The sequence below is a fragment of the Asterias rubens genome, chromosome 5 (genome assembly GCF_902459465.1).
Source record: "Asterias rubens chromosome 5, eAstRub1.3, whole genome shotgun sequence".
NCBI classification, from domain to species: Eukaryota; Metazoa; Echinodermata; class Asteroidea; order Forcipulatida; family Asteriidae; genus Asterias; species Asterias rubens.
In genome coordinates, this window is record NC_047066.1 from 12,593,060 (window position 1) to 12,620,444 (window position 27,385).

Genomic DNA, 27,385 nt, shown 5'->3' on the forward strand with positions numbered 1-27,385 from the left:
ATCTTTTTGATGACAGTTTTTCTTTACTTTTGCACTTCCCTGGACGGCCTGTGCTTGTTTTATTGTTTGTCCAAAGAATTAAAACAAAATAAAATACAAATAAAGCAAATTTTCGTGCAGAAAAACGTATTGCACAAGTTATTAATCGCGGGTTTGCGAGCAGTGACCCCTTGCTTACGGTCAACAGCTTCATGAAATAAATATTCTGCTAAGGGACGCTCTGTAAGCACAAAACGGCTGCTTACATGTTTTTATGAAGTTGGCCCGAGGCCGCACGCTTTTACAACAAAACTAAGTTTGTAGCCTACAACGTTGGTTTTAACTACCAATCTTGCACCGTGGTATTACAAACAACTGCTCAATGTACCCTTGCACAGCTTTTGCAACTTTACTATAGGCCAGCATACGTCACTTGTGAGGCCGATATTGCGCCGAGGAAACTCAAAATGGCCGCCGCGACGACTATCACAACGTTGCTGTTGAACGCTTGCACCAGACTACCCATACACGACGACAGGGCGAGCTGTGCAATGAAGACCATGCCTTGCACGAGAGCGATGTCGGTACCCAGACCTCTCACATGCGGTTTGCCAGTTTTGGCGTCTTCGGAACCAGGCTGGTAGCAAGTTGATTGTGAATCAAACTAGGTGTAAAAAGATAAAGAACAATAAAGTATTATGAGGTATAAGTCTATTAACTAATTCAATGTCAACAACTACAGCAACAGCAACAGCAGCAAGCAAGCAACATCCACAGGAACAGCAGGAGCAGCAGCAACAGCAACAGCAACAGCAACAGCAGCAGCCAAATTGGCTACAGCAACAGCAACGGCAACAACAACATCAACAGCAACGTCAACAACATCATCATCAACAGCAACAGCAGCAAGCAAGCAAAATCCACAGGAACAACAGCAGCAACAGCAACAGCAACAGCAGCAACCAAATTGGCTACAGCAGCAGCAACGGCAACATCAACATCAACAGCAACGTCAACAACATCATCATCAACATCAAAGCAACAGCAACAGCAACAGCAAAAGCAACAGCAACAGCAACAGCAACAGCAGCAACCAAATTGGCAACATCAACATCAACGGCAACGTCAACAACATCAAAGCAACAGCAACATCAAAGCAACAGCAACAGCAACAGCAACAGCAACAGCAACAGCAACAGCAACAGAAACAGCAACAGCAACAGCAACAGCAACAGCAACATCAACAGCAACAGCAGCACAAGCTTGACAAGCATCTACCAACACGAAAACGGCAACGTCTTACTCAATATGTTAATCTTTAATGTAAAAAAAAGAAGTAAAAACACCCTCCGTTGCTGTATCATTATAAGGGAAATATTAAACCCAATATTCTGCCAAATAAGTGCAACAAGTTAGTTTGATAATGGATATTGAACATTTATATGTTTATACAGCGATTATCGATATTGGTTTTTAGATATTGGATATCTGACTCTCCGCAATGTTTGTACAATAATGTCTAACGTGTGCATCGATACTGGGTATTGTGTATTGATCACATGTTTGTACAGCGGCCTGGTTCTTGAAAATTTTACCGAGACGAAGTCGAGGTAAATTACCAATAATCAGTCCTCGGCGTGTTTAAACCAACAAGTTGAAAACCGATTCAACACACTTTGATTCCCATTCATAAATACCTTTCCGGTCTAAAAACATCAACACTTTTGGTCAAAAAGTAAAGTAAATGCAAAAATTATAATTTTTTTAATGATTTCTTTCAACACAACATCCCTCCAGCTCTGAAATGGTAAGGCCCTCCGCCGCCCTCGGGTAAACAACTCCTTTTAAGGGAATGCTGTGCGCGTCGCGCGTATCGCGTGATGTGGCACAACTGTCCCGGCAGTTGCTCTCGACCAATAGGAATGAAGAAACTGTCTTATAAGAACAGATGCAAGCTCGCGTGTCACGCCCATGTTTCAACACTGTTTACTGGCCATAAACAAAGGTTTATACACACCCATGTGACGCGCTCTCTACCAATAGGAAAAGCGAAACTGTCTGAGGTATTTATGAATATTGGATAAAGCACATTTCCATAGGTTTGTACAGTGAATGTAAATAATTTATAGTATAGTAAGTCAACCTAGTTTTATTGTCGTAAAGATGCATAGGCTAAATGCTCACCATATTGCTGGAGTGGTAGTGTGCGAGTATGACGAAGGGCACGGTGAATAGTGTGGAATACTGGATACCAGCACAGGCTGAGAATAGGAAGGCTGCCCACAGTGTCCTTACGTTGGCCAGTATCACCATACTAACGCAGTATACTAGATGGTTGGCTATGTACACCGGCTTGGCACCTAATAAAATCAGTAGATATGTATTGATGTGAGTAGTCACAGTTTTACAACATACAAATTAATGATATCTACGTGCCATTGCTTAAGGCAGTGGACACCTTTGGTATTTGTCACAGACCAGTATTCTCACTGAATCCCAAAATTTATGCATACAATAACAAACTTGTCAAAATTTTGCACAATCGGTCATCGACTTTGCGAAACAATGATGAACGAAAAACACCCTTGTTGCGCAAATTTATATGCTTTCAGATGGCTTAAAAAATTGCTTTTTTTTTACCATCAACAGTGTCAAGTCCTTTAAAGTGTTTACACTGGTTTGTGAAAAAAAACATCATATATTTTAAATTTCAAGGATAGAGGAAAAAGAGGACCCCGTGTTGGAAGTGTTGAAATTGTACAATAAACTCAACAGGCATGCGCCTTTTAATATAGACAATAGCGACTGCAAGCGACTTACAACAAATTCACATGACAGGGCGGCTCACGGCCGCAACAAACCCAATTTTGCTCAAATAACGGGGTCAAAAAAAAGGTTTAAGACTGAAATGACACTTTACAATGACATCCATGTAAACATTGAAACTACAACTCATAAACGAAAACATTAATTGATGTTTTGTTTTTATCTCCCTGTCTTTTTATCTGAACGTAGCGTTGTAACGCAACATGACTAGCATTGTTTTGGCGTATAGCTATGGTAATTGTAGAAATGAATGGCCTCTTATACTGGAATTGGTTTCAGACAAAAGCTGCATATTAAAACTATTAAAGGCACTGGACACTATTGGTAATTGTCACTGTTGGTGTATCTCAACATAAGCATGAAATAACAAACCTGTGGAAATTTGAGCTCAATCGGTCATCGAACTTGCGAGGTAATAATGAAAGAAAAAAACACCCTTGTCACACGAAGTTGTGTGCGTTTAGATGCTTGATTTCGAGACCTCAAGTTCTAAATCTGAAGTTTCGAAATCAAACTCGTGGAAAATCACGTCTTTCTCTAGAACTATGGAACCGTTTCTCACAATGTTTTAATACCATCAACCTCTCCCCAATACTCGTCACCAACCAAGTAAGGTTTTATGCAAATAATTATTTTGAGTAATTACCAATAGTGTCCACTGCCTTTAAACCCAATCAAAAAAAAAATATAATACGACAAAGAAATATCTCATTATAAATCCAATGATCTATATACGCAGATGTTCTTAATCTGCTAATTAAAGTTCACGATAATTTCTAGCGAGGTTTTATAAGCCTATCTTCGGTAGCAAGGAACTAAAAAAAAACAGAGCGTTGAAATTACTTTCACACGTATAACCCCGACGCGACGGGTAGTTGTGAGCTCACGACTTCAACGGGTGTCGAGACGGCGGGCGTAGGTACGGCCTATTATTTACCGGACGGCCCAATACACGAAATTAAGAGGTCTTCAATTTCTACACTATATTGGGCTCTGGTATTAATAAAAACCTGTCTTGTGGAATACCAACATGTTTTCGCAGTGCAAAAAATGTCGTTAATTGCAATATTATTTCTGTAATTACCAACAGATCTTTAGAATTGCTGTATCCTAAAGGATTGCATTTACTAAGGGAATAAAAGGGTAGCGACGAGTTCTTTAACTCCAGTTTACAGAATTCGGGTACTTTTTCAAAATGTCCACATTTACATTAAACTTACAGGGTTTGAAGATAATAATAATAAGTTTTCACTTAACACTTAATTCTCTTAGCGCTTTACATTAGTGCCCTGGTCATAGGGCCAATAGCATCCCTTTTTAATGTTTCTCAGCTCCCTTGGGAGTATACAACCTGGGCAACAGTTTATATCGCTCCAAAGGCTTTTTCATTCACAATATCAACCTCTACCCTTGCAGGTACCCATTTATTCCCCTGGGTGAAGAGAAGCAATTATAGTAAAGTATCTTGCTCAAGGACACAAGTGTCACGACCGGGATATTATAATTTGCTACTTTGGGGTCTTTGTTAAATGTATTATCATTATTATAACTATGGTATTCTGCGTTGACGGGATGAACCGTATTTTAGGCGCTTTGGCTTAATTTGCCAACAACCGGGGAATAATCAATGTGCTGTTTATTTAACTGTGCTATATTTGCTTTAATTTCAAGTTCCTTTGCAAACCTTTTATTTCAACGCTTTTGGTTTCGCGGTACAGCCACGTCCGGAAACCTGTATGCAGTAGTAGTTTTGGCGACCTCGCGGATTTAGCTACGGCCGGAGGTCAGTTTTGCTATTGGTTGATTTACTGTTGTTGATTTCGCGGATTTATGCAACTGCCGGAAATCAGTTTGGCTTTAATTGCTTTATTTATAAGCTGTTCCGATCCAGTCGGAACAGCTGTTGTTTTCGTCGAGATTTTTATTATTTTTAGCTGTTCCGATCCAGTCGGAACAGCTATTGTTTTCGTCGAGATTTTTATTATTTTTAGCTGTTCCGAACTACCGTCGGAACAGGTTTTGTTTTCGTCTAGATTTTTATTGTTTTTATTATTATTCTTTGTTTCCGCCTAAAACCCCATTGCATTTGTACACGTTTTTTGTTTATTCCTAATCTCCCAAACCACAAGGTCAAAAGAGTTAAATCATAATATCAAATTGAAGCTTAGAACATAAGCTTAATTCTAAATGTCACAAATGTCAAAATTCTTAATTAATTAACCACGTGATCTTCATTTGAATTTTTAATTTGTAAACTTGATGCAGTCACTTTCATGTTATTGTGAAATATTCTATTTGGTAATACAACACAGTATGTACCTATATGAGTTGTTAACTTCTTGAGAGGAGTCTATAGTATTTTGTTTCCTACCCGCGTTCTGGACACATAACTCTGTACACGCACAAAGTACGGACATTTAGGATTTTCGTTAGAACGTGCGTTAAATTTGTCCTTGTTTTTCTAACCGCGTTCTGGACCAATTACTCTGTGCATGGGTTTTCGTTAAAACGAACGTACGTAATTAGATAGGGATTTTTGACGACATCGACGTCGTCGTCAAAAACCCCTAAAGGCATCTAATACTACATTTCAACCCTTCTTAATAGTTATAGGCGTTTTTAGCAGTTCATATTTAGTGACAATGGTCGCAAAATCATGAAACGAGAATTATTTCGCCGGATCATAATCCCCTCTGTTGATGCACACATGTTAAAACCCACCATTTTTACATAGTGCCCTTCTAGCCTAGTGGTCATCAGTCGCGACTACGCTCCTGAGAATTGCGAGTTCGAATCTCCGTCCGAAATCAATATTTGTTTATCCCCCAAAACTAAAAATATATTTCTTTTTGTAATATTTAAGTTTGATTCTTATCTTTATATCGATAGTGTTGCCTTTTCTTTTTCTCAAATGTTAGCCCAACATAACCTGTGTGCATGCATGACACGATGATGTTTAAAAACACAGTAAGCGAAAAATGGTGATCATAAGCGCAGAGTTTGGTGGTTAAGAGTTCTGTGAAATCAACTTATACAAGATCAAACATCAAACCAGCGACCCCCCAAAAAAATTAAAATCGTAATTAATTAACCACGTGACCCATATTTGCATATTTAATTGTACAAGGGGGACAAAGTTGTTGGAACTTCCTGTTGATGCTGACATCATGAGAACATCAGCATAAGTATTGGAATTGCACTACCTATTGAACCACTTGGAGTGTTCAAGGAGTCCAACACGTCAGTTAAGAGTCCAACTCTGATTGTAAAAATCAATTCAGGCATCATCTTCAATTTAATTTTATGCAACAAGCAAACTTATAAATTTTCTGATTTTATTTCAAAGAGTAACATAAATGGCTGTTAGCAAACGGTTTTCAACAAAAACTACATGGTGTACGTGCACAATACTCTTACTGGCCTCAAGCATTTACCTCTAGATAATAAATCAAGCATTCAGTTCAAAATGATAAAAGTTTGTTATTGCCACGTTATTCAGCGAACCATGAATCATACACAGCTACTATTCACAAGAAAATCTATGTGTGGAGGGTAACAGACAGCACACAATGGAACCGGAGTTTAACAGTGACAATACCAAAAGTGCAATCGTCAGCCCTTGAAGTTTATTATACATGGGGCTGATGGTGATCAAAAGGATAAAAGTTTGTTATTGCCACATTATTCAGTGAACCATGAATCATACACAGCTACTATTCACATGAAAATCTATGTGTGGAGGGTAACAGACAGCACACAATGGAACCGGAGTTTAAAAATGACAATACCAAAAGTACAATCGTCAGCCCTTGAAGTTTATTATACATGGGGCTGATGGTGATCAAAAGGATAAAAGTTGTTATCGCCACCTTATTCAACGAACCCGTGAACCAATTTCTCTAGTATTTATTTTGGGTATTTTGTTTATCTGTTTCATTTAAATATATGGTTCAGTTTTATTTTACGCTAACTGTTTTTGTGTTTGTTCTTCCTGTAAATTTGAATTGTTTTGCCGCTACATAAGATTACACCCACTAAATAGAATTGCTTACATTGCTTTCTTCGTTAGAAAAGGGGGGGGGGGGGTCCGTACTCGTTAAGGTTTGCTTTTTATGGGCCCCTCCATCCCCTACATGTCTTTTGCATTGATTTTTAGTTTTTTTTTCTATTATTGTACGATTGCAATTGCTTGTAATAAATTATTTATTACCTTCTGTGTAGACTAAGCAAGTCTCGCGCGTATTTGAACTTGCGGGACCATTATGTTCCAAACCTTATGGAGTTTTACGTGGGACATTTTGTTTCGTCCATTATTTTAGTTTAACGTAGTTTATGACCATGAATATTAGAAATATTGTTGGAAATGTAATACTAGTTAACAAAACGTATACAAGTAAAATCCTTTCAACAAAAGAAATCCTACTTTCGGGATGTCGACTTCCCGAGATAAATTATCACAGGAAGACGACATCCTAATTTTAGGATGTCGACTTCCCGAGATAAATTATCACAGCAAGACGACATCCTACTTTTGGGATATCGACATTCCGAGATAAATTATCACAGGAAGACGACATTCTTCTTTTAGAATGTCGACTTCCCGAGATAAATTATCACAGGAAGATGACAACTGACGTTTAGGATGTCGACATACCGAGATAAATTATCACAGCAAGACGACATCCTACTTTTAGGATGTCGACATCCCGAGATAAATTATCACAGGAAGACGACATCCTACTTTTAGGATGTCGACATTCCGAGATCAATTATCACAGGAAGACGACATTCTTCTTTAAGAATGTCGACTGTTTGTAGTTATAAGACTCCTTGGGGATAGGAGAAAAATTTGGAAAAACCGTGACCTCAATTTGACCTCTACTTCCGGGTCAACCGGAAGTGGGACCATATCTCAAGAACTACTCAACCGATTTTCAATTTGTTTTCACTTACAGACTCCTTGACATTAATATTTACTGTGAAAACTCGTGACCCCATGTTGGCTGGCCTCTACGTCCGGGTGAACCGGAAGTGGGACCATACGCCAAGTACTATACAACCGATTTTCAAACCTGTTTGTTCAGTTTTATCCTCCTAAGGCATTAAAAATAAACTTTGAAAATCCATGACCCCAAGTTGATCTCTACTTCCGGGTCAACCAGAAGTGGCACCATATCTCAAGAACTACACAACCGATTTTCTAACTTTTTTTCAGTTACAGACTCCTTGGGCGTTAGAGATTAGCCTTAGGTAATACCGTGACCCCATGAAGTGGCACCGTAACTCAAGACACTGTACAGTATTTTTCAAACTTTTTTTCAGTTATAGACTCCTTGGTAATGTTAACACAAAATCAAAGCAAAAGAACACGGAACAGCTTTGTGTTTGTTCACAAACGCCTAATGTCTAGTTATTGTTATTATTATTATTATTTGTTTCCGCCTAAAACCCCATAGCGTTTGTACAGCGTTTTTGTTTAGGCCCCGTCTCCTAAAGTATAAGGATAAAAGAGTCAAGTCATATATCAAATTGAAGCTTAAAACATAAGCTTTACTCTAACAAAAAAAGTGTTAAAATTCTTAATTAATTAACCACGTGGTCTTCATTTGAATTTTTAATTTGTAAACTTGATGCAGTCACTTTCATGTTATTGTGAAATATTCTCTTTGGTAATACAACACAGTATGTACCTCAATGAGTTGTTGACTTCTTGAGAGGAGTCTATACTATGTTGTTTCCTACCCGCGTTCTGGACACATTACTCTGTACACGAACAAAGTACGGAGGTTTGGGATTTTCGTTAGAACGTGCGTTAAATTTGTCCTTGTTTTTCTAACCGCGTTCTGGACCAATTACTCTGTGCATGGGTTTTCTTTAAAACGAACGTGCGTAATTAGATAGGGGTTTTTGACGACATCGACGTTGTCGTCAAAAACCCCTAAAGGCATCTAATACTACATTTCAACCAGTAATATTACACGGTGTATCCAAACATAACAAACCTGTGAACATTTGGGCTCAATTGGTCATCGAAGTTGCAAGAAAATAATGACAGAAAAAACCCACCCGTCTTGCACAACTTTGTGTTCTTTTTAGATTCAGAATAAAATACACTGTAAAAAGATATTAGTCAAAACAACGCTAATTAGTCGTACGAGACATGATTTTGATGTAAATTAGTCAAAATCATGTCCCGTACGACTAATTAGTGTTGTTTTGACTAATATAGTTTTAGAGTGTACCTAAGCTGAAGTTTTTTATTATTTGAGTGACAAATTACCCCCTTCTCAAAAACAACGTTACTTCAGAGAGAGCCGTCTCTCACAATGTTTTATACTACCAACAGCTCTCCATTGCTCTATACCAAGTATAATTGTTCAATAATAATTATTCTAAACAAATACCAAAAGTGTCCTGCAGTGCCCTTAAGTCAGATCTCTGAAAAGTCTTTCCAATTCCGTGGAGCAGACATTTTTTTTTCGTTTTCAAAATTTCTTCAGAAGAAGGAAATCTCCGTGGGCGTCGGAGCTTTATTGGGATTGATTTGTGCATTGAATTGGTAACAGTGCATCTATCCCGTGAGGCGAGGTGTGATTTTGAAGCAGGTGGTTTTCTTTTCTGATGGCGGGGCTTTGCATTGATTTGTGCCGTCGGGGGCGGGGGTGGGGACGTTGGTGAGGTGACTTCGTTAATTACAAACAGTATCTCTTTTATCCAGAGAACAAAAGGCTGGCAGTTTGACTCGAAGTGGTTTGGCTCGATGAAACATTTTCAATTTCTGCTAAATTCAAATCTTGTTTAACCTTGGAAGCTATTTTCTTTAAAGAACAAATAATTGGTCTTTCATTTACATAAACCGACGGCGAACTGGCATCGATATTAAGAAGGAGATGAGATTTTAAGATTTGAAACCAACTGAAAAAAAATGCAAAACAATAAACAATGAAAAAACACTGACGTACAGTTGAGCATGAAAAAAAAAAAAAAATAAAACCAAAATGTAAAAAAAACAAAAAAAAAAAACTTGCAATGCAATGTGCAAATGAAATAAATAAATACATAGAAGTCTTGTAAAGTGTTTGATGGATTAAAGGGTCTACGTAACTTTTGTATGATAAAAAAACCCCACAATGTCAACAGATTTACACTAAACTTACACAGTTTGAAGATAATGATAGTAGAAAGCTTCCCTGAAAATACTACGTGCTGAGGTGCTGTAGTTTTGGGGAAATGAGTATAACAATGTCATGAAAAAAAATTCGTCTCATGAGACGAAATATAGTTTAATAATTTACAAACGTATTTTCATGACATTTATTTTACTCATTTCTCAAAAACTACAGCACCTCAGTAAGTAATATTTGAAGGGAAGCTTACCACTATCATTATATTCAAACCCTGTAAGTTTAACGTAAATCTATGGACATTTTGAAAGAGTACCCTAATCCTTTAAAGCAACGGACGGCCCTCTTCTACAACACCGTCGACCCTTATTATCAGATAATGTTTTGTTCTTCCTACAAATTTATTCACGAGGGAGAACCCAACCCACTATTATGATTATACGGACCGTCGGCTTTCATGAATCATTTGTAGGGCCCCTCAAATTATTATATTATACTGGACATAATTTGAAAGCCAAAATGAAAGAGGTGCAGAGCAAACCATTTCCCATTTTTGTCACCTGGGGTTGTTGACTTCCAACTTGAAGTATGCCTATTTTTGATGACCTCGGTCCTGAAAACGGCCATATTATTTGCCGAACGAAAGGTGTGGGCCATTTTCTTTTCAAGATTACTGATCACAAGTTCGAATTACACTAGTATAAAGGGGTAGGGTGGAGGGGGGGGGGGGTATTTTGAGAAAGAACAATTCGACGGGTCTTAGGAAAACCCTTGCTAACAGTTGAGCCGAGGTAAACAGTTTAGAGGTCAATTGAAAATTGTTGTCTTTACTGTAAGGACTCAGCACGGCACAAAAACTGGTCTTTACTTTTGCTTTCTCTCCGCGCTGATAAGGCATGTCTTTTTGTTTTTGAGTTTTATTAAGGGGTTCATGCAATACCTGTTCATGCTTCCAGTTGTTTTTATATATTTCGGTACATATATTCATCGTCATCTTCATTCTCTGAATATATCATGGGGAACGTAGAACCGCCCAACCATTGCGTTCTGAAGCGGATTGCCACAGCTGCCGTGTTTATCGCGTACTTGTTTAACTTCTTTTAATCTGTAAAGCGCCTGGAGTGGTTATTTTAGGCGGTTTTTGCGCTTTCTATTTTTTTGTTATATATATATATGTATATATTATGATGATATATGTATATATTTGTATTATCATTATTAGTATAATTTCACATGGATTCACACCAATCAAACAGTTAAGGGTAAAACTGTGTACTTACCTACTTTCGCGATGATCTTATCAACGTTATATGAGCAAATAGAGCAAGTGATCGAGTACATAGCCATGGCCCAAGAGCCCATCCGTACCCCCTCAGCATAGCGGTGCCTCTCCACGGTACCAGGGGCTGCAAGTGGGCTACCACCGTATATAGCCTGCCCAACGAAGTCCGTGAAGTACAGGGAGTAACACAGGAGCGACATCCAGCCCAAGAGATGAGTAAAGCAGAGGACTCGGAGGCACCGAGGCATGAAGATGATAGACATGAGGTACGTGCCCATGGTAATTACAGGAGGCTCGCCACAGAGGTCACCTATAGCCTCTGTACTATCAGCCTCAATAGCCTCATACTCGCCGGTTGAAACACTGCCGTTTCCAACGTGGTGAGGCTCGGAGGTCAGGGGGTCCTCGTCCTTGTCGCTGTCAACGAGGGTGGTTATAATATCTGGATTCTGTGCGTGCGATCCGTAGCTCTTCATCTTTTGACTGATTACGTCCATCTCCATCTTAACTGAATCATTGTTTGGATGATCGTTGAAATCACCCTCCATAGTGGTGTTATTGTCCTCATCCTTGTGGTTCTTGAGTTTACGCTTCTTCTCGTAAGGGTAGAGTTCATAGAGTGTCTTCTCCCGTTCAGCTGTGACGGTCAGAATCACAGCCGTGATGAATATGCATAGGACGATTCCGAACACCACTCTGACCTGTAGACTGACCGGGTCATCGTCCGCAGTCGGACCCCAGGGGATGCCGCCGATTGTGTAGCCGACGGCGCCACCCAGCCCGGCCATGAAGCTGAAGGTGGCCAGTCCCTTGGCGTGGTCAGCCGGGTCAGTCACATCAATCAGGTATGCCCGGGCCGGAGATTGGGCCGCATCGCAGTTGAAATCGAGCATCATTACGCCGACGATCGTCAACGCCATGCCGCAGGCCCGGACGCTCGGCGTGACCGAGCTACGGTAAACTGCATCCGTCGTTGAAATAGAAGGAAACTCCGTGGAATTATCACTATTATACGGCTCCTGGTTGCTGGTGCTGGCACTTTCAGACACATTGTACGCGTGGTTTGGCGAAAGTAAATCCTCTAAAGTTTCAATCAGTTTATCACGGATCGGTATACCCGTTGTTGCATGTAGGGTTTTACCCTCCTCCGTTGTTGTGTTACCGACCATGCTTGTTGGATCAACTTCACTTAAACTGTTCGTAACAGGGAAACTTGAGCGATATGCGGTAACGCCGCATACATTTCCCATAGGCCATCCGTACGGGACGAGCAGGAGACCGAGCGCAGCCCCAATAGCGAGGAGTATGATGAACGGCCGCCGCCTGCCCAGGCTGGACTTACATCGGTCACTCGCTGAGCCGAGCAGGGGCATGAGGAACAGTCCCACTATGGGGCTCAGACACCAAATCAGGGTCATGAATTTGGGTGGGATGCCGATGCGCAGCAACACCGGGCTCACGAAGGCGGTCTCCGCGGCGTAGCAGAACTCGATGCCGCACACCGCGCCGCTGAGACGGGCGAGTCGTAGCCGTGACTTGAGCTGTGCAGCCACGGCCTGGCGTTCCTCTTCGGGGATGATGGGCTCAAGGTCATCACGAACCCTCCTAGGGATACAGTCCGTGACGAGTGACTTTGTCCTGGTCCAGAATTGAGTACAGGCCGAATTGATTCTACCTGAAACCATGTTTGCCAATCAAAAAGTGCACGCTGGCTAGAATTGAAAGTGTTCAAATCAAAAAGTCAACAGCGAACAACGACGTCTGTATCCCTTCTCACTAACTCCTTCTAGGTGAATTGTGCGGCGGTATCAAGTCTACTACTACTAGTGATTTGCTGTTTCTCATCAAAGACTATGTTCTGCTCGGAAACAACACCATACACCCATGACAAAATGAGACACAATGTACAAGGTCTGTCACATCACACCCAACACTTATCATTCCAGTCTCCACATGATGAGAAACCCTCGCGTCACTATATCGAATTCAATTTTTACATGAATATTCATGATGTAATTTGCATAGTAGCACGCGTGTGATAACACCGGCTTCGCTTTTAATTTAGACTGAGTTTGGATCGGGGGGGGGGGTGTACAATTGCGTCATGAAGCCGGTAGCTTATCACTTCAACCACCTGCCTCCATTTCCGTTCATCAATGCATGCCCGTGATTAAATTCTTCTCTCTTGCACACTCCCATTGGATTATCCGCAAGCAATGCCATCCTCTCATGTAACATCCTCATCCCCTCTCCGAAGAATAAATCTAGGAGGGGTGAAAAGATAGAATGGGTTTAAAAAAATCAAATCAAAATAACCAGGTGGTCTTTAGTTATAGTTTCAACGTTGAGACAGAATCCGTGACCAACGGGTATGCCCAGTACCAGTTATAAGCCATGGTATTGTGTGTATGAGACAGTGTTGCGGGACTATTTATACATAGTACATCATACATATTTCATATTGCAGAGATGCAAATCACACTCTTAAAAGCCATGGACACCATTGGCAATTTAGTTTTAAAAGAAAGAACGGTTTTAGAAAATCAAATTTAACAAGAACCAGGTGTACAAGTTAGTTTCAAAGATGAGACAGAATATGTGACCAACGGGTTTGCCCAGTACCAGTTAAAAGCCATTTTATTGTGTTTATGCGAGACTATTTCCATCATACATCTTACATTGCAGAGATGCAAATCACATTGTCTTCAAGGCCATGGACACCATTCGCAATTACGTTTTAAAGAAAGGACGGTTTAAACAAATCAAATCAAAAACTACCAGTGGTCCGTCGTTGGTTTCAACGATGAGACAGAATCTGTGACCAACGGGTATGCCCAGTACCAGTTATAAGCCATGGTATTGTGTGTATGCGAGACTATTTCCCCAGAGTCCATTATACATAATACATTGCAGAGATGCAACTCACATTGTCTTAAAGGCCATGGACACCATTGGCAATTACATTTATCACACTCTTGAACACTAATGTTTGCATCCCTTTGGATACACATGTGTTCTTTTCTTTGTCCCTGAAGGTAAGAACCCCCTTTACAAACATTTCCTTGTGGACCACCCCATCTCTTTAGAATGTCCCTATAATTAGTGACCATTCTGATTTCCCTTTTCTGAGGGTGCGTTCGATTAGCTTCCCTGGGTCGACCCCGCGGTGCTCACTCGGATGAGCCCCTGACAAGAGCTAATCGAACGACCACACTCGCCCTCTCGTGGTGATGGCATGCACCTCAGGTCACCCTCAAGTGACCCACTCCACAAAGCTATTCGAACGTACCGGGGCAGACTGGGGTCGACCCAGGGAAGCTAAACGAACGCACCCTGTATTGAACTGTGAATTCGAAATCAGAAATCCATCCTCTAAAGAATTCCTGAGATTCACAGAACACAGGGAACACGCTATAATGAGAGGTACACCATGCTCACATATCGAGCACCAAATAATCTAAAAACGGGTCCATGAGTCCAGTTTGTATTAAACCAAAAAATTTACTTACGGCATTTTAACTCAAGAATAGCAATGCTTTATCTCTATTTAATAAAGACCGGCTTATAATTCCTGTGAATGCGAATGCGATACGAATTTTGACGTCACAGGGCTATTTTTGCAGCGAATGTTTCGCACGGGTTGAGTTCAATGTGATTTAAGCCCGGTTCATACTTCCTGCGAATGCGAATGCGATGCGAATTTGATGTGAATTTGACGTCACAGCTCCTCTTTCGCTGCGATATGAACACCCAGCAGGGTGGATATGTGCGCATTACAAGTCTTATTATTATTATTATTATTATTTGATATTCGCAAGAGAGTTGAACACAACTCAACTCAGTGTGAATTTCGTTTCGAAATTGTGACGCATTCGGATTCGCAACATTTTAACTAAAGAATAACTTAATCTCTGTTGCCTTGGATCTGTCGAGTTGGTCTTTGAAAAGCGTTCTGTTACCATTTCTTATAAAATCGGTATGGTTAGAAAGATGTCGTAAAAGTAGAATACAATGATCTACACAAATATGCCTTGAAATTGCGTGGTTTTCGTTTTACATCGTCGACAAACACGGTCGGCCATTTTTGGGAGTCAAACATTTGACTCCCAAAAATGGCCGACCGTGTTAGTTCGCGACGTAAAATGAAAACCGTGCAATTTTGAGTGATAATTGTGTGGATCATTATATTCTACTTTTAAAACATCTTTCTAACCATATGCATTTTATAAAAAACGGTTTCAAAAGCTTTTCATAGACCAACTCGTCCGATCCAAGGCAACGTGTTCCTTTAATCTGACTGTCTTGTGCACGACTAATGTACAATGACAATAATGAATGTAATAGTGTTTTAATATGGGTAACCGATGGGCAATGTATGAAGGACTGACCTTACATGTGAAATGTCTCACCTTGTTTCCTGACGTGCAAAAATCGATGCGCCTCATTTCCGTCTTCGGATGATTCTATCACTTGATGATTCTTAGTCAATTCCTGAAGGACATAATATCCACAAGAGGAATAAGGGACAAACAACATTGATTTGGTACCACGCTTAAATGCAGTGGACACTATTGTTAATTACTCAAAATACTTGTTAGCATAAAAACTTTACTTGGTAACGAGCGATGGGAGCTGTTGATATAACACTTAGTGAGAAACGGCTCCCTCTGAAGTAACGTAGTTTTTTAGAAAGAGGTAATTTCTCACTCAAGAAGACTTTAGGCCTGATAAGGGCCAATGTATTTTTTAGGCATCTTAAAGCACACACATTCGTGCATCAAGGGTGATCAATTGAGACCAAATTTGCACAGGTTTGTTATTAATGCACATGTTGGGATACACAAGTTAGAATGCTGTGGTCTTTGACATTAGTGGCCAGTGCCTTTTAGAAAACGAATACAACCTTTGAAATGAAATTTTCAAAGGTTTATGATCAAACGGATCCAAAAAAACCAAAGGGTATGTTTTGCTTTTAACATGGGTGGTTTGAATTTTAAGAACAAATTATCTGGAATAACAAAATATGTCAGCGTATAGACTTTATCGTATAGATTTCATACCCTTTGATTTGCACTGCGCTTGGTATATCAAATATTTAGAACAATGTGGAAACATAATTGGGGGATAACTCTTATCCAATGATTTAAAATCAGTTAAAGAAATGTTTACCTTTTCTAGGTGTGTGGACGGTAATCATGAGAAGTCTTCACATGAACCAGTTTGAGGAGTGCACCTCTTGTTGCTCTCAGCAAACGGTTCTTGTAGTTGCACCTTTTCAGCGGCCAAAATCATGTGCAGTCATCACATGTAAGAAGAACAATGTCGAGGTCTACCGCTTGTTGCATGCAGCAAACGTAGTTCTTGTTGTTGCACTTTGGCCAGCAGCCATGTAAATTTTTGAATGGAATCCACGTTCTCCCTGGAGTCGATGATCACTCAAGCGAGCCAGGAATAATTAATCAACTATTTCTAAGTTGAAAGAAGATTTTGACATCCTTTGAAACAATTTTGGAGTAGCTCTTATACACAAATGCGATACCACGCTTTACAATACCAGTGTACTATAAAGGCCTAATGGTTTGATGGCGAATACAAGCATTATGTTTGCAACACAACCGACTAAGGATTGGAGTTAGGCCCCCAAACGAGCTACGCATAGGCTCCAATAGCCGTTTTTAAAAGGATAAAGTTCAAGTCCCAACCATTGTTGTTTAGTGTGGTTTTTGTTTTGTGCTAGGCAACAGCGTATAGAGACTAGGCTTCATAAATGCACAGTGCAGCCCTATTTTGGGTATTAAAAATGATTCAACTAAAAAAATAAAAAATCTCAAGGGGTTTTATGTTTGATCGACTGGCTTTTACAATTTTACATTATGAGATATAATTTGTTGTGTTTTTTTATTGAGAAAACTATGACTGATTAATTTGGTCACGTGGTATAAGTCAGAATTACACCACTTTATTGACAAGTGTGACATAGGCCTACAGCATCGTTGTATATTAGAATAAAACACGTTGAGTTGGCCAACATACAAAGTAAATCTTCGGGCGACGACGAGATATTCAGAATAAGAAAGAGCAACCCCTATTTTAATGGAAAACGGCTTTATCGCAACAAAAACAAGCCAGAACTAAAACGTGTACAGTAACAATGTTGCTTTGGGACAATTCTTGTTCACAAACAATTTATTAAGAAATTATTACTGCACGTAAAGGGCACAATTGTGGTAAGCATTAAATTCTAGTAAAACGAATTCTGACAAAATGAATGACTGCAAATAAACGATATTTATTACTTTCTATAAATATGAGATTCTGCTCTATAAATCAAAGCTTAAAAACACAAAGTCACATTATTTACACCAAAGAGAGAGATTGTGGGAGAACATAGCTAATCTCTATTTACAATAATACAATTAGTCTTAATTTGGTAACTACTCAAAACAAATATTAACTTAAAAACTGACTTTGTAACGAGCATTGGAGAGCTGTTGATGGTGTAAAACATTGTTAGAAACGGCTCCCTCTGAAGTAGCATAGATTTTGAGAAAGAGGTAATTCTCACTATAAATAATAAAAGACTTCTAGCTAGAAGTCTTTTAATCCTATCTGAAAGCACACAATTCGTACAACAAGGGTGTTTTTTTTCTGTCTTCATTTTCTCGCAACTCCGATGACCATTTGAGCTCAAATTTTCACAGCTTTGTTATTTTATGCTTATGTTGGGATACACCAAGTGAGGAGACTGGTCTTTGACAACTACCAAAGGTGTACCTTCTCTTTAAGCTATACGGCCTGTAATAAAGGTAACATCATACTTTTATGACCCCATCAAAATATTGTGTAATTTTTTTTACGAAAGGCTACTTGTATTCTAAGGCCGTGTCCAAATTGGCGGCTACCGGGGCCTATATAGGAGCACGTTCGGGTGACGACTTAACTTGACTAGACCAACCAGACTTACCAGTTATGAATATGCTCGATTGCCTTGAAACGTATCGAAAAACCGGCATGGAAGGAGGTTTTTAGGTGAAAATGGCCCATGACCTTTGACCTCAGGTCAAGGTCACTAAACGTCAACAGAAAAAATGGCAACATCAATTTTTTGGTTCTTTGGACTCATAAGAATGCCTTTATAATGGTTGCCATAAATTAACATGAAACTATCACGGGAGTACATTACCCCCCCCCCACTAGAAACATGTATTCAACTAAAACTTTAACCGGTTTTTTTTAGTGTATAATGTTCCTTTATACTTTTGTCTATAAATAACCACTACGTCGACTAAACCAAAACGACGACCCAACCTTTAAAGGCGATGTAAACTTAAATGTGCCGTTTGCAACCGTTCGACTGTTTACACATTACATTAAAACCATTGAACACTTTCGGAACAGAAAACAAATAAAAAGTTCACAGATTTACAAATAACTTACAGGGTTTACAGAAGGTAATGGTGAAAGACTTCTCTTGAAATATTATTCCATGAAATGCTTTACTTTTTGAGAAAACATTAAAAAAATATCAATTCTCGAAAAACACGGCGAAACGTGCGGAAACAAGAGTGGGTTTTCCCGTTATTTTCTCCCGACTCCGATGACCGATTGAGCCTAAATTTTCACAGGTTTGTTATTTTATATATAAGTTGTGATACACGACGTGTGGGCCTTGGACAAAACTGTTTACCGAAAGTGTCCAATGGCTTTAAACTGCAAAATATTTATTTAAAAATGGTCGTTTTTTTTGCTATCGCCAAAAATCCGGAACGGATAATGCGCCTTATTTTTGACCGCGCGAGGGCGCTATAAATAGTATTTTTATCACTTCCAGAGACCTTTTCGCAAATACTTGGGCGCGCGTGTTAAGCTTGGAATTAGGTGCATTGTGGTCTAGCTGGTATCCAAATTTGATCCATATCTATCCCACAATGCACCTCATTCAACAGTCTGCGCTTGCGCATTGGTATTTGCGATAAGGTCTAGGGGTATACGCGATTCGCCCTGCACAAATTAATAGGCGTTCTGTCATTTTGTTTCAATTTGCTTTAGAGGTGGATTTTAACGGCTCCTTTAAAAGTCTTATTGTCCATGATGGATTAGATGTCTGTGGTGTTCCAATGTGTTCCAATCTTTATTAACTGTTTTGGGTATGAATGACCCCCGGAAGTGATTGAGAGCGCCCTCCCGCGGTCAAAAATATGGCCCATTGTCGACACAGGATTAACAATCCCAAGAGGGGGAATACACAATCTAAAGATAATTTACTGCGGATACGCTTCTTGCTAAAAGACACTGGACACTATTGGTAGTAATTGTCAAAGACTAGCCTTCACTGTTGGTGTATCTCAACATATGCATAAAATAACAAACCTGTGAAAATTTGATCTCAATCGGTCGTCGAAGTTGCGAGATAATCATCAAAGAAAAAAAAACATTGTCACAAGAAGTTGTGTGCTTTCAGATGCTTGATTTCGAGACCTCAAATTCTAAATCTGAGGTCTCGAAATCAAATTCGTGGAAAATTACTTCTTTCTCGAAAACTACAATACTTTAGAGGGAGCCGTTTCGCACAATGTTTTATACTACCAAAAGCTCCCAATCACTCGTTACCCGGTAAGGATTTGTGCTAATAATTATTTTGAGTTATTACCAATAGTGTCCACTGCCTTTAACAACTGATGTACGCAACCACATTACGTTGAAGTGAACCAATTCTGTATACTATATCAAAAGCTGCTGTACGTGTTTAACCAAACGTTTGTATTGAAATTAGTTTTCAAGAGTGATTACATAACGTACGCATTCCACGTACGTACTCCCTTCAAGGAGAACGCATGTTTTCCAATCAGTATTTGTTATAACTTAATTTAATGCATTTTGTATAATGAGGTGTCTAAAACTCACTACTTTTTTCTTGTCCGTATTAATTACAATCCGTCACAGCACTTTACACACAAAACAACTTTCAGTACAACACGTTCAAGTACTAAGTGTACTTCTTGTTTACTTATTCACCGAAGTTTATACCAGAAGGTATCTGCTTCTGCATTGATATATTTTCTTCGTGTGACATCACTACGTTTAGTTCATGTTTACGTATTAACCGCTATATCAATTCTGTAAAGGAGAATGGACGACAAAATGTATATTTTGTGAGTACGAGCCGAAGGAACGAATCTACCCTAATGAAATGATATGAATCCAATGAAATAATTGGTTCTGAAAAGCAAGTAGCTGTCTTTATCATTACGGATAAAGACAGGGGACCCGTATGGGAAATGCAGAGAGCGCAAAACAGTAATTTTATGACGATATTATTATGAGGCAACGAAGGCGCCTTGCATGGGATTTGGACTTGAATCAAGTCTAGCATATCGTACAGGCACACTATCGCACTTTCAAGTAGGTCTGCATGAGGCAGTAGTTATGCCCGTGCAACGAGGACCACACTGCAGACACGGCGGTTTCCCCAGTCGAGCCCCCAACGACGTACTTGCCGTTGAGGTTGGAATGATGGCACGAGTTGAACCACCAGGCTCCGTGGTAGGTCGATGCACAGTTACTTCCCGAGTTGTCCCCGTCGTAGTCGTACGTTGAAAACATGTTGTTGTGATGATAACTGAGGGAGTCTCCAGCGTTTCCACTGTAACTCCAGAAGAATCCACGGTACCTGTGTAAGAAAAAAAATAAAATAAAAAAATTATCAAACAGCAATGAAAACCCCCATAAATTATTGTTAACTTGTTCCATAGACCTTATCGCAAATACCAATGCGCAAGCGCAGACTGTTGAATGAGGTGCATTGTGGGATATATATGGATCAAATTTGGATACCAGCTAGACCACAATGCACCTAATTCCAAGCTTTACGCGCGCGCCCCGGTATTTGCGAAAAGGTCTATGACGTGAATTTGGTTCACATACGCCCTCACACGGCGAATTAGAAGAGTGATAACAATCGATTTCGTGCACGTTCGTATGTGCTTATTTCGATTTGTGCAATGCAAATAAGCTGCATACGTGGTGTTTTTCAAGGGTCTCCAAATACTATTTCCTTGCCTTGATAGCGTTTCAGACGTTACTTTTTCCCTTGATAAGTGGTAGGCTACTGGTGTCAACTAATTAAGAAAGTACTGTTCACTTACATATTGTGTTTACGTTCACCCGGCCCACGTTTCACGCTCTAGATCACTGGTCACGGTGATTATGTGCACCTTGCTTTTGCGTGGAGGTTAAAATGCCTTCATGTTGAAAGTTATGTAATAGCCTAATATTTAAGGCACATTCAACGTTGGCTCGTGGTCTGTCTCCTTCAGGTGCGCCACCGAGTCGACGGTGCATTATCCGTTTAGTATTCATCAAATGTATTTTCTAATATCTCCTTTGAGATGTGTTCAAATAAAACAACCTTTGGTGTGTATTATACGCTTCAAGAAGAAGGAAGTTCAAATTGTTGGGTTTCGATCCCTTGGGCGGCAATGGCTAAGGCCGTGTCCGAATTGACGGCAATGGATACGGCTACGGCTGTTGCTAAGTGTGTTGCTAGGAACGTCCTATACTTCAACGCATGATGACGCGGAAATCTAGCCGTAGCCATAGCTGTAGCCGCTAATTCTGACACGGCCTAAGATGGCCAACCCGTCCATAACAAAATTTTAAACTTACCTATCATTCGAATTGTGTACGTAGAACGCGTACTGTGCATAGTACGCCCCATTTGACCAGTCAGTGAGATCTACACGCAGAGTCCTCGTGGTGTAGGCGATCCGATATAACTTCTCCAAGCCTAACCAATACTCGCCGCTGAGGGAGCCAAACCCGTTGACGTAGTCGCTCCATCCACGGTAGAATTCCTGTATAATAATAGAGATTAACAATACGGTTGTAGCTTCAAGGGGAGACTGATTATCTACTTTTCAAGCTCACCAGGCTTCGTGAAATTTGGCCTTGGTGGTAAGCAGCGCCAGTGCCCTAGCAAAATTTGACGCTGGATATCCTGTCCCCTATTTGGAAAACAAAACATGGGCTGAAGGAGATGGATACAAAAAGAGGGCGCTATATATAGTTCGCCGTATGCAGAGCCGTATATTGGGAGATTTACGACAATTTGCGATTAGAAACCATTTTGTTCCCCAAGAAACGCACGTGCGAACACGGGGTGCCAGATTAGTTTGCCCATTGGGTTGTGCTGCATTTGGAGACCAAAGAAAACTGGCCCCTCCATGTCGCAACTTTCTAAACACAGCTCTGGCCGTATGGGGACATCATCTCTGGGGGGTGGTTGACCAGAATCCCCTTCCACATCCGAACTAGGGCAATTTGTTAGGTAGGGGCACAAGGGGAAATCGAAATGAAAACAAGTGGAGAGATGTAAAAGTTGCAACATTATTAACAAACTAGCAAAGCTTTCATCAGTACACTGCAAAACATTGGATTTTTAAAAATAACAACATGGCTGTTGACATAGACCTTATCGCAAATACCAATGCGCAAGCGCAGACTGTTGAATGAGGTGCATTGTGGGATAGATATGGATCAAATTTGAATACCAGCAAGACCACAATGCACCTAATTCCAAGCTTTACGCGCGCGCCCCGGTATTTGCGAAAAGGTCTATGGATACCAACACAGTTTACGCCAAAGGGTGTAACAGTTTCACTTATTTTTGCCAAAATAATTACACAGGTGTTATTCGAGATGTGAATTCTGTCAATATATAAAATTAATATGTATATATTTATATGACACCAACCATGGTTCCACTTGGGAGACTTTGAAACGCTGGGTGGCAGTAGACTTACTGGGTAAATTATTTACATCGTCTACGTAGTTCGGAGCTTGTGCAAATTACCGAGAACAATAGATTGACCTGGTAAGTCTGCTGCCACCTACCGTCTCAAAGTATCTCCTAATTTAAATCCCAGTTTCAAGTTTACGTACCTCTGAGCCGTCATATCGACGCTGGAACACCGCCCAGCCTCCCCCGTCAGTGTCCATGTCGCAGTAGACATCGAAGGCTGCGCCACTGTCTGGTTTAATTTGCAGCACGCCACTTACGGTATGGCCGTTGTCTTTGTACACCAAACAGGATGAAGCAACTCCGTCATAGGACGTGGCTACCAATCAGATAGAAGAGATTACAGAAGAAAGATGTCAGCACATTGTCTATTTGATAGAGTATAAACAACTTTACATGACGCCGTTCATAAATGAACAGGGGTCAATTTCAGAAAGAGTTAGGACTAGTCCTTGGAGATATACTAATTGCATGGATAGTCCTAAGTTAGGACGAGTAACTGGTCCTAACTCGAAATAAGACTATAGTCCTAATTCTTTGTGAAATCCACCCCTGGCTTACATTATGACATTTTTTGTGATACATTCAGCTCCATGGGCTGACTTAGCCCTGCAACTCAACCCAAATCGAGCAATCCAAATAAACAACGGGGCACTGCTTACAGCCATTGTACAAGTATACAGAAGAAGCCCTCTGGAAGCCAAATGATTCATTTCATACAGTAGTAGTTATTGAAACACAAGGCTTTAGATAACTGACGTTCAAATTCTCTGGGAGTTCCGGGATAGCTGGTTAGTGAGGGATGTTTCAGTGAAAAAAAACAAAACACAAAAAACACACGAAAAAAACAACCGAATGGTAAAAATACAGTTGCCATGCTATTTACAATGGTGTAGGTTGGGATCTTAAAAGTGGTTAGACTTTTAAAGAAATCAAAATCTGCGGAGTACTGAGAGTTTAGTTATAAACATACACCCCTTAAGTCAGCCATGTCAGCATGCAAGGTTAACATGCAGAGTTATAGCAGACAGTGATAACATGATCTCAATACAGATTCGAGAAGGGGCGATAATGTTGCCAGCCTGTATTAGTCCTAGCCTGTATGCGTTGTTTTTGAAAGGGCAAGGGCACAAAGGCATTTTCTCCTTGGTAAAGGACACCCTATGAGGATATTTTTAATCTTCTACTGGACCATTTCAAGGGCACCAAGGAAATGACATGGGGGGGGGGGCATGGAGGCATTTGCATTTACTTGGTGCACAGGGGAAGAAAAAAAAACACTCATGTTTTTTGTTCTCAAGACAATCAGTATTATCATAATTCTCGATCTATGTGTTTTTCTTTTAAGGACATCATAGTTCCAAACATATTTCAAAAGACATAATATTTCCATCTTCATAATAAGTTTCCTTTTTGACTTTGTTTATGACCCATGAGTTTCATTAACATGCAGTACTCACAGAGTGTGCACTGTTCACCATAGAACCCGGTTGCGCATTCACATCGGAACCAGGGTGGATGACAAAACTCCGTACACGATCCCGAGTTGAAACAAACGTCTGTGTCCGAACAGGAATACGTCCGACTATTCTGTTGAGGAAACAAATTCAAGTGTCAAAATTACACATGGGCAACCGTAAAGAACATTTTGAGTAGCTCTCGTATCGAACGAATTTTAACTTTAACCGTTGTGGTCTTGATGAAATGGCGGTATATAAAACATATTGGACACTATTGGTAATTGTCAAAGACTAGTTTTCACAGTTGGTGTAGCTCAACATATGTATAAAATAACAAACCTGTGAAAATTTGAGCTCAATTAGTCGTCGAAGTTGCGAGAAAATAATGAAAGAAAAAACGCCCTTGTCACACGAAGTTGTGTGCTTTCAGATGTTTGATTTCGAGACCTCAAATTCTAAATCTGAGGTCTCAAAATCAAATTCGTGGAAAATTACTTCAGCTTTCTCTAAAACTACATTACTTCAGATGGAGCCGTTTCTCACAATGTTTTATACTATCAACCTCTCCCCATTACCTGTTTCCAAGTAAGGTTTTATGCTAATAAATATTTAAATAAATAAATATAATATAATATATAAATAAAAAATCAATTAAAGCATTCCCTGTCTCCTAAACAATTCCTGAAAAATTGTAATGGCTTTTGCAAACTGATTGTGGTAAAAATGCAAACAAATGCATTGTTAGTGGCCTGATGTTTCGACCCTAGAAGAGGTTGTGAGCTGTCGACCAATGCCCCAGCCTCCCCCACCTCGATACGCCACGGTGTTCATATCGGGACTTACCGGTGAGCGTATGTCATTCTCGTGGCTGCCAAAATCATACCCCCTTGATATTATAAGAATAACTGAAAAAGAACCCTACTCCTAGCTGCGTTTTAAACTTTGTATTTCTTACAATTCAATAACACTGACGAGTGCATCTCGAACAAATCCAGGCCCCCTTCAGGGCATTTTTGGCACCCATCAACAATAAACACTAACGGTGAATATAACAAAGGTGAGTTGAGCATGATCGGTAAAGGCATGTGCAGTTCAGTCTTAAGTAATGTCTTATGTAACTAAGTTGGGCGTTATAATACAATACAATGTATGAGTGTTTTACATATCAGGTTGGTCTGCAACCAAAATGCAGGCTAGGCCCATGTCTTACAGTACTAGAGCATGCACTTATGAATACTTTTCCTGCTGGACTAATTGTTTCTTAAGGCATTGGACACGTTTTTTAATTGTCAAAGACCATAATTCTCACTTGGTGTATCCCAGCATAAGCATAAAATAACAAACCTGTGACATTTGTGGCTTTATTGGGCATCGAATTTGCAAGAGAATAATGCAAGAAAAACACCCTTGCTGCATTACTTTGTGCGCTTTTCGTAGCATACTAAAAGGCTTCAGCTGAAATATTTCATAATCTCAGTTAGAAATTACCCCTTTCTATGAAACTTCTATACTTCAGGGAGCCGTTTCTCACGAGTTTTATACTATCAACAGCTTTCATGTGCTCGTAACCAAGTACATTTTTTATGCTAACAATTACTTTGAGTAATTGCCAATAGTGTCCAGTGCCTTTATACTGCAGCTGGAGATGGAGAACAATGCAGTAAGATCATGTTACAAATAGAGGTTTATTTAGTTTGTAGAGTGTGTCCTTCCAAGCCTATAGTCATCAGGTGATCTATGTAAATTGACTTTCTCCATGCATTTTGAGTTTATAATGTGCTTATTTTACCTAATTCTTGTAATTAATAGTGTAAAATTTCTTGTTAAAGACACTGGACACTATTGGTAATTGTCAAAGACTAGCCTTCACAGTTGGTGTATCTCAACATATGCATAAAATAACAAACCTGTGAAAATTTGAGCTCAATTGGTCATCGAAATTGCGAGATAATAATGAAAGAAAAAAAAACACCCTTGTCACACGAAGTTGTGTGCTTTCAGATGCTTGATTTCGAGACTTCAAATTCTAAATCTGAGGTCTCAAAATCAAATTCGTGGAAAATTGCATTGTTTCACACAATGTTTTATACTATCAACAGCTCCCCATTACTCGTAATCAAGAGAGGTTTATGATAATAAATATTTTGAGTAATTACCAATAGTGTCAATTGCCTTCAAGTTACCCTCTTCACAGTTTTTCAGCTTGTTTTTCTTTCTGCGTATTATATAATGGTAGTAACCCAGGAATTTGAATCCGAACAGCAGTGTACCGGTTAATTGGCCTACCACAGTGGTCAGTTTAGGATTGGGCTATTGTACACAATTGTTGTTATAAAAAAATACAGCATATATATTTAACAATATGTAATAACAATAATATATATATACCGTACTTGATACTACATTTCTAATATGATGCTAGTGTCATAGAAGACTATTTAGTAAAACCAGGGCAACAGCACCAATTACAAAAAGGCAATAATAAAATAAATACGACAAAGGTAAAACAAACGGCATTTAACAAGCTTCAGAATGAGGGTATAACTACTTCGAGTTGAATAAAAACAAATACCTGCCAATGAGCACTTGAAGGTGGGTCGAAATAGTCAAAGTCGTTATCATCCACAAGGTCACTTGAATGTGTCGATCTGGTAGCCCCATTGACCTGGCATATACCGAGCTTGTCGGCGAAGTTGATCGACTCACACTCACTTCCCTGCCTCAGACAAAAACTCAGGCATTCCACCTTGGAACGTACTCCAGTCACGTTACGAACAAGGTGCCCGGCCAGACGCTTCCCTTTGTCGGCCGTGTCCCGAGACATGTACGACCAATTGGATGTACACGACTGGCTCGACTGGTCGACATATATTAGAAGTGCGGCCGTTACAAGCAAAAACCCGACGAGTGTCGACAT

The 27,385-nt window shown here is 39.8% G+C and overlaps 2 protein-coding genes across 2 annotated transcripts; both read right to left on the reverse strand.

Annotated features, from left to right (window-relative positions):
- Window positions 1–48: 48 nt before the first annotated feature.
- On the reverse strand, window positions 49–16,584 carry LOC117290595 (membrane-associated transporter protein-like). Its single transcript, XM_033772054.1, has 5 exons — window positions 16,381–16,584; window positions 15,621–15,702; window positions 11,210–13,475; window positions 2,164–2,339; window positions 49–643 (listed from the first exon to the last, which is right to left on the reverse strand). Exons 3-5 carry the CDS (start codon window positions 12,894–12,896, stop codon window positions 392–394), a joined length of 2,115 nt encoding a protein of 704 aa, XP_033627945.1. The 5' UTR covers window positions 12,897–13,475; window positions 15,621–15,702; window positions 16,381–16,584; the 3' UTR covers window positions 49–391.
- Window positions 16,585–20,593: 4,009 nt separating this feature from the next.
- LOC117290181 (microfibril-associated glycoprotein 4-like) lies at window positions 20,594–27,385 on the reverse strand. Its single transcript, XM_033771440.1, has 5 exons — window positions 27,041–27,385; window positions 24,469–24,598; window positions 23,152–23,327; window positions 21,877–22,064; window positions 20,594–20,881 (listed from the first exon to the last, which is right to left on the reverse strand). Exons 1-5 carry the CDS (start codon window positions 27,383–27,385, stop codon window positions 20,599–20,601), a joined length of 1,122 nt encoding a protein of 373 aa, XP_033627331.1. The 3' UTR covers window positions 20,594–20,598.

What these genes read in the sequence shown, in the direction of transcription:
- LOC117290595 (XM_033772054.1), bottom strand. Translation starts at nt 12,896, where the DNA reads ATGGTTTCAGGTAGAATCAATTCGGCCTGTACTCAATTCTGGACCAGG. An exon ending in TAAGATCATCGCGAAAGTAG is followed by an intron (nt 2,340 to 11,209) that starts GTAAGTACACAG and finishes TGATTTTATTAG; the next exon opens with GTGCCAAGCCGGTGTACATA. An exon ending in ACTACCACTCCAGCAATATG is followed by an intron (nt 644 to 2,163) that starts GTGAGCATTTAG and finishes TTTTACACCTAG; the next exon opens with TTTGATTCACAATCAACTTG.
- LOC117290181 (XM_033771440.1), bottom strand. Translation starts at nt 27,385, where the DNA reads ATGTCGACACTCGTCGGGTTTTTGCTTGTAACGGCCGCACTTCTAATA. An exon ending in CTTCAAGTGCTCATTGGCAG is followed by an intron (nt 24,599 to 27,040) that starts GTATTTGTTTTT and finishes TTTCCTCAACAG; the next exon opens with AATAGTCGGACGTATTCCTG. An exon ending in GTCGATATGACGGCTCAGAG is followed by an intron (nt 22,065 to 23,151) that starts GTACGTAAACTT and finishes ATTATTATACAG; the next exon opens with GAATTCTACCGTGGATGGAG.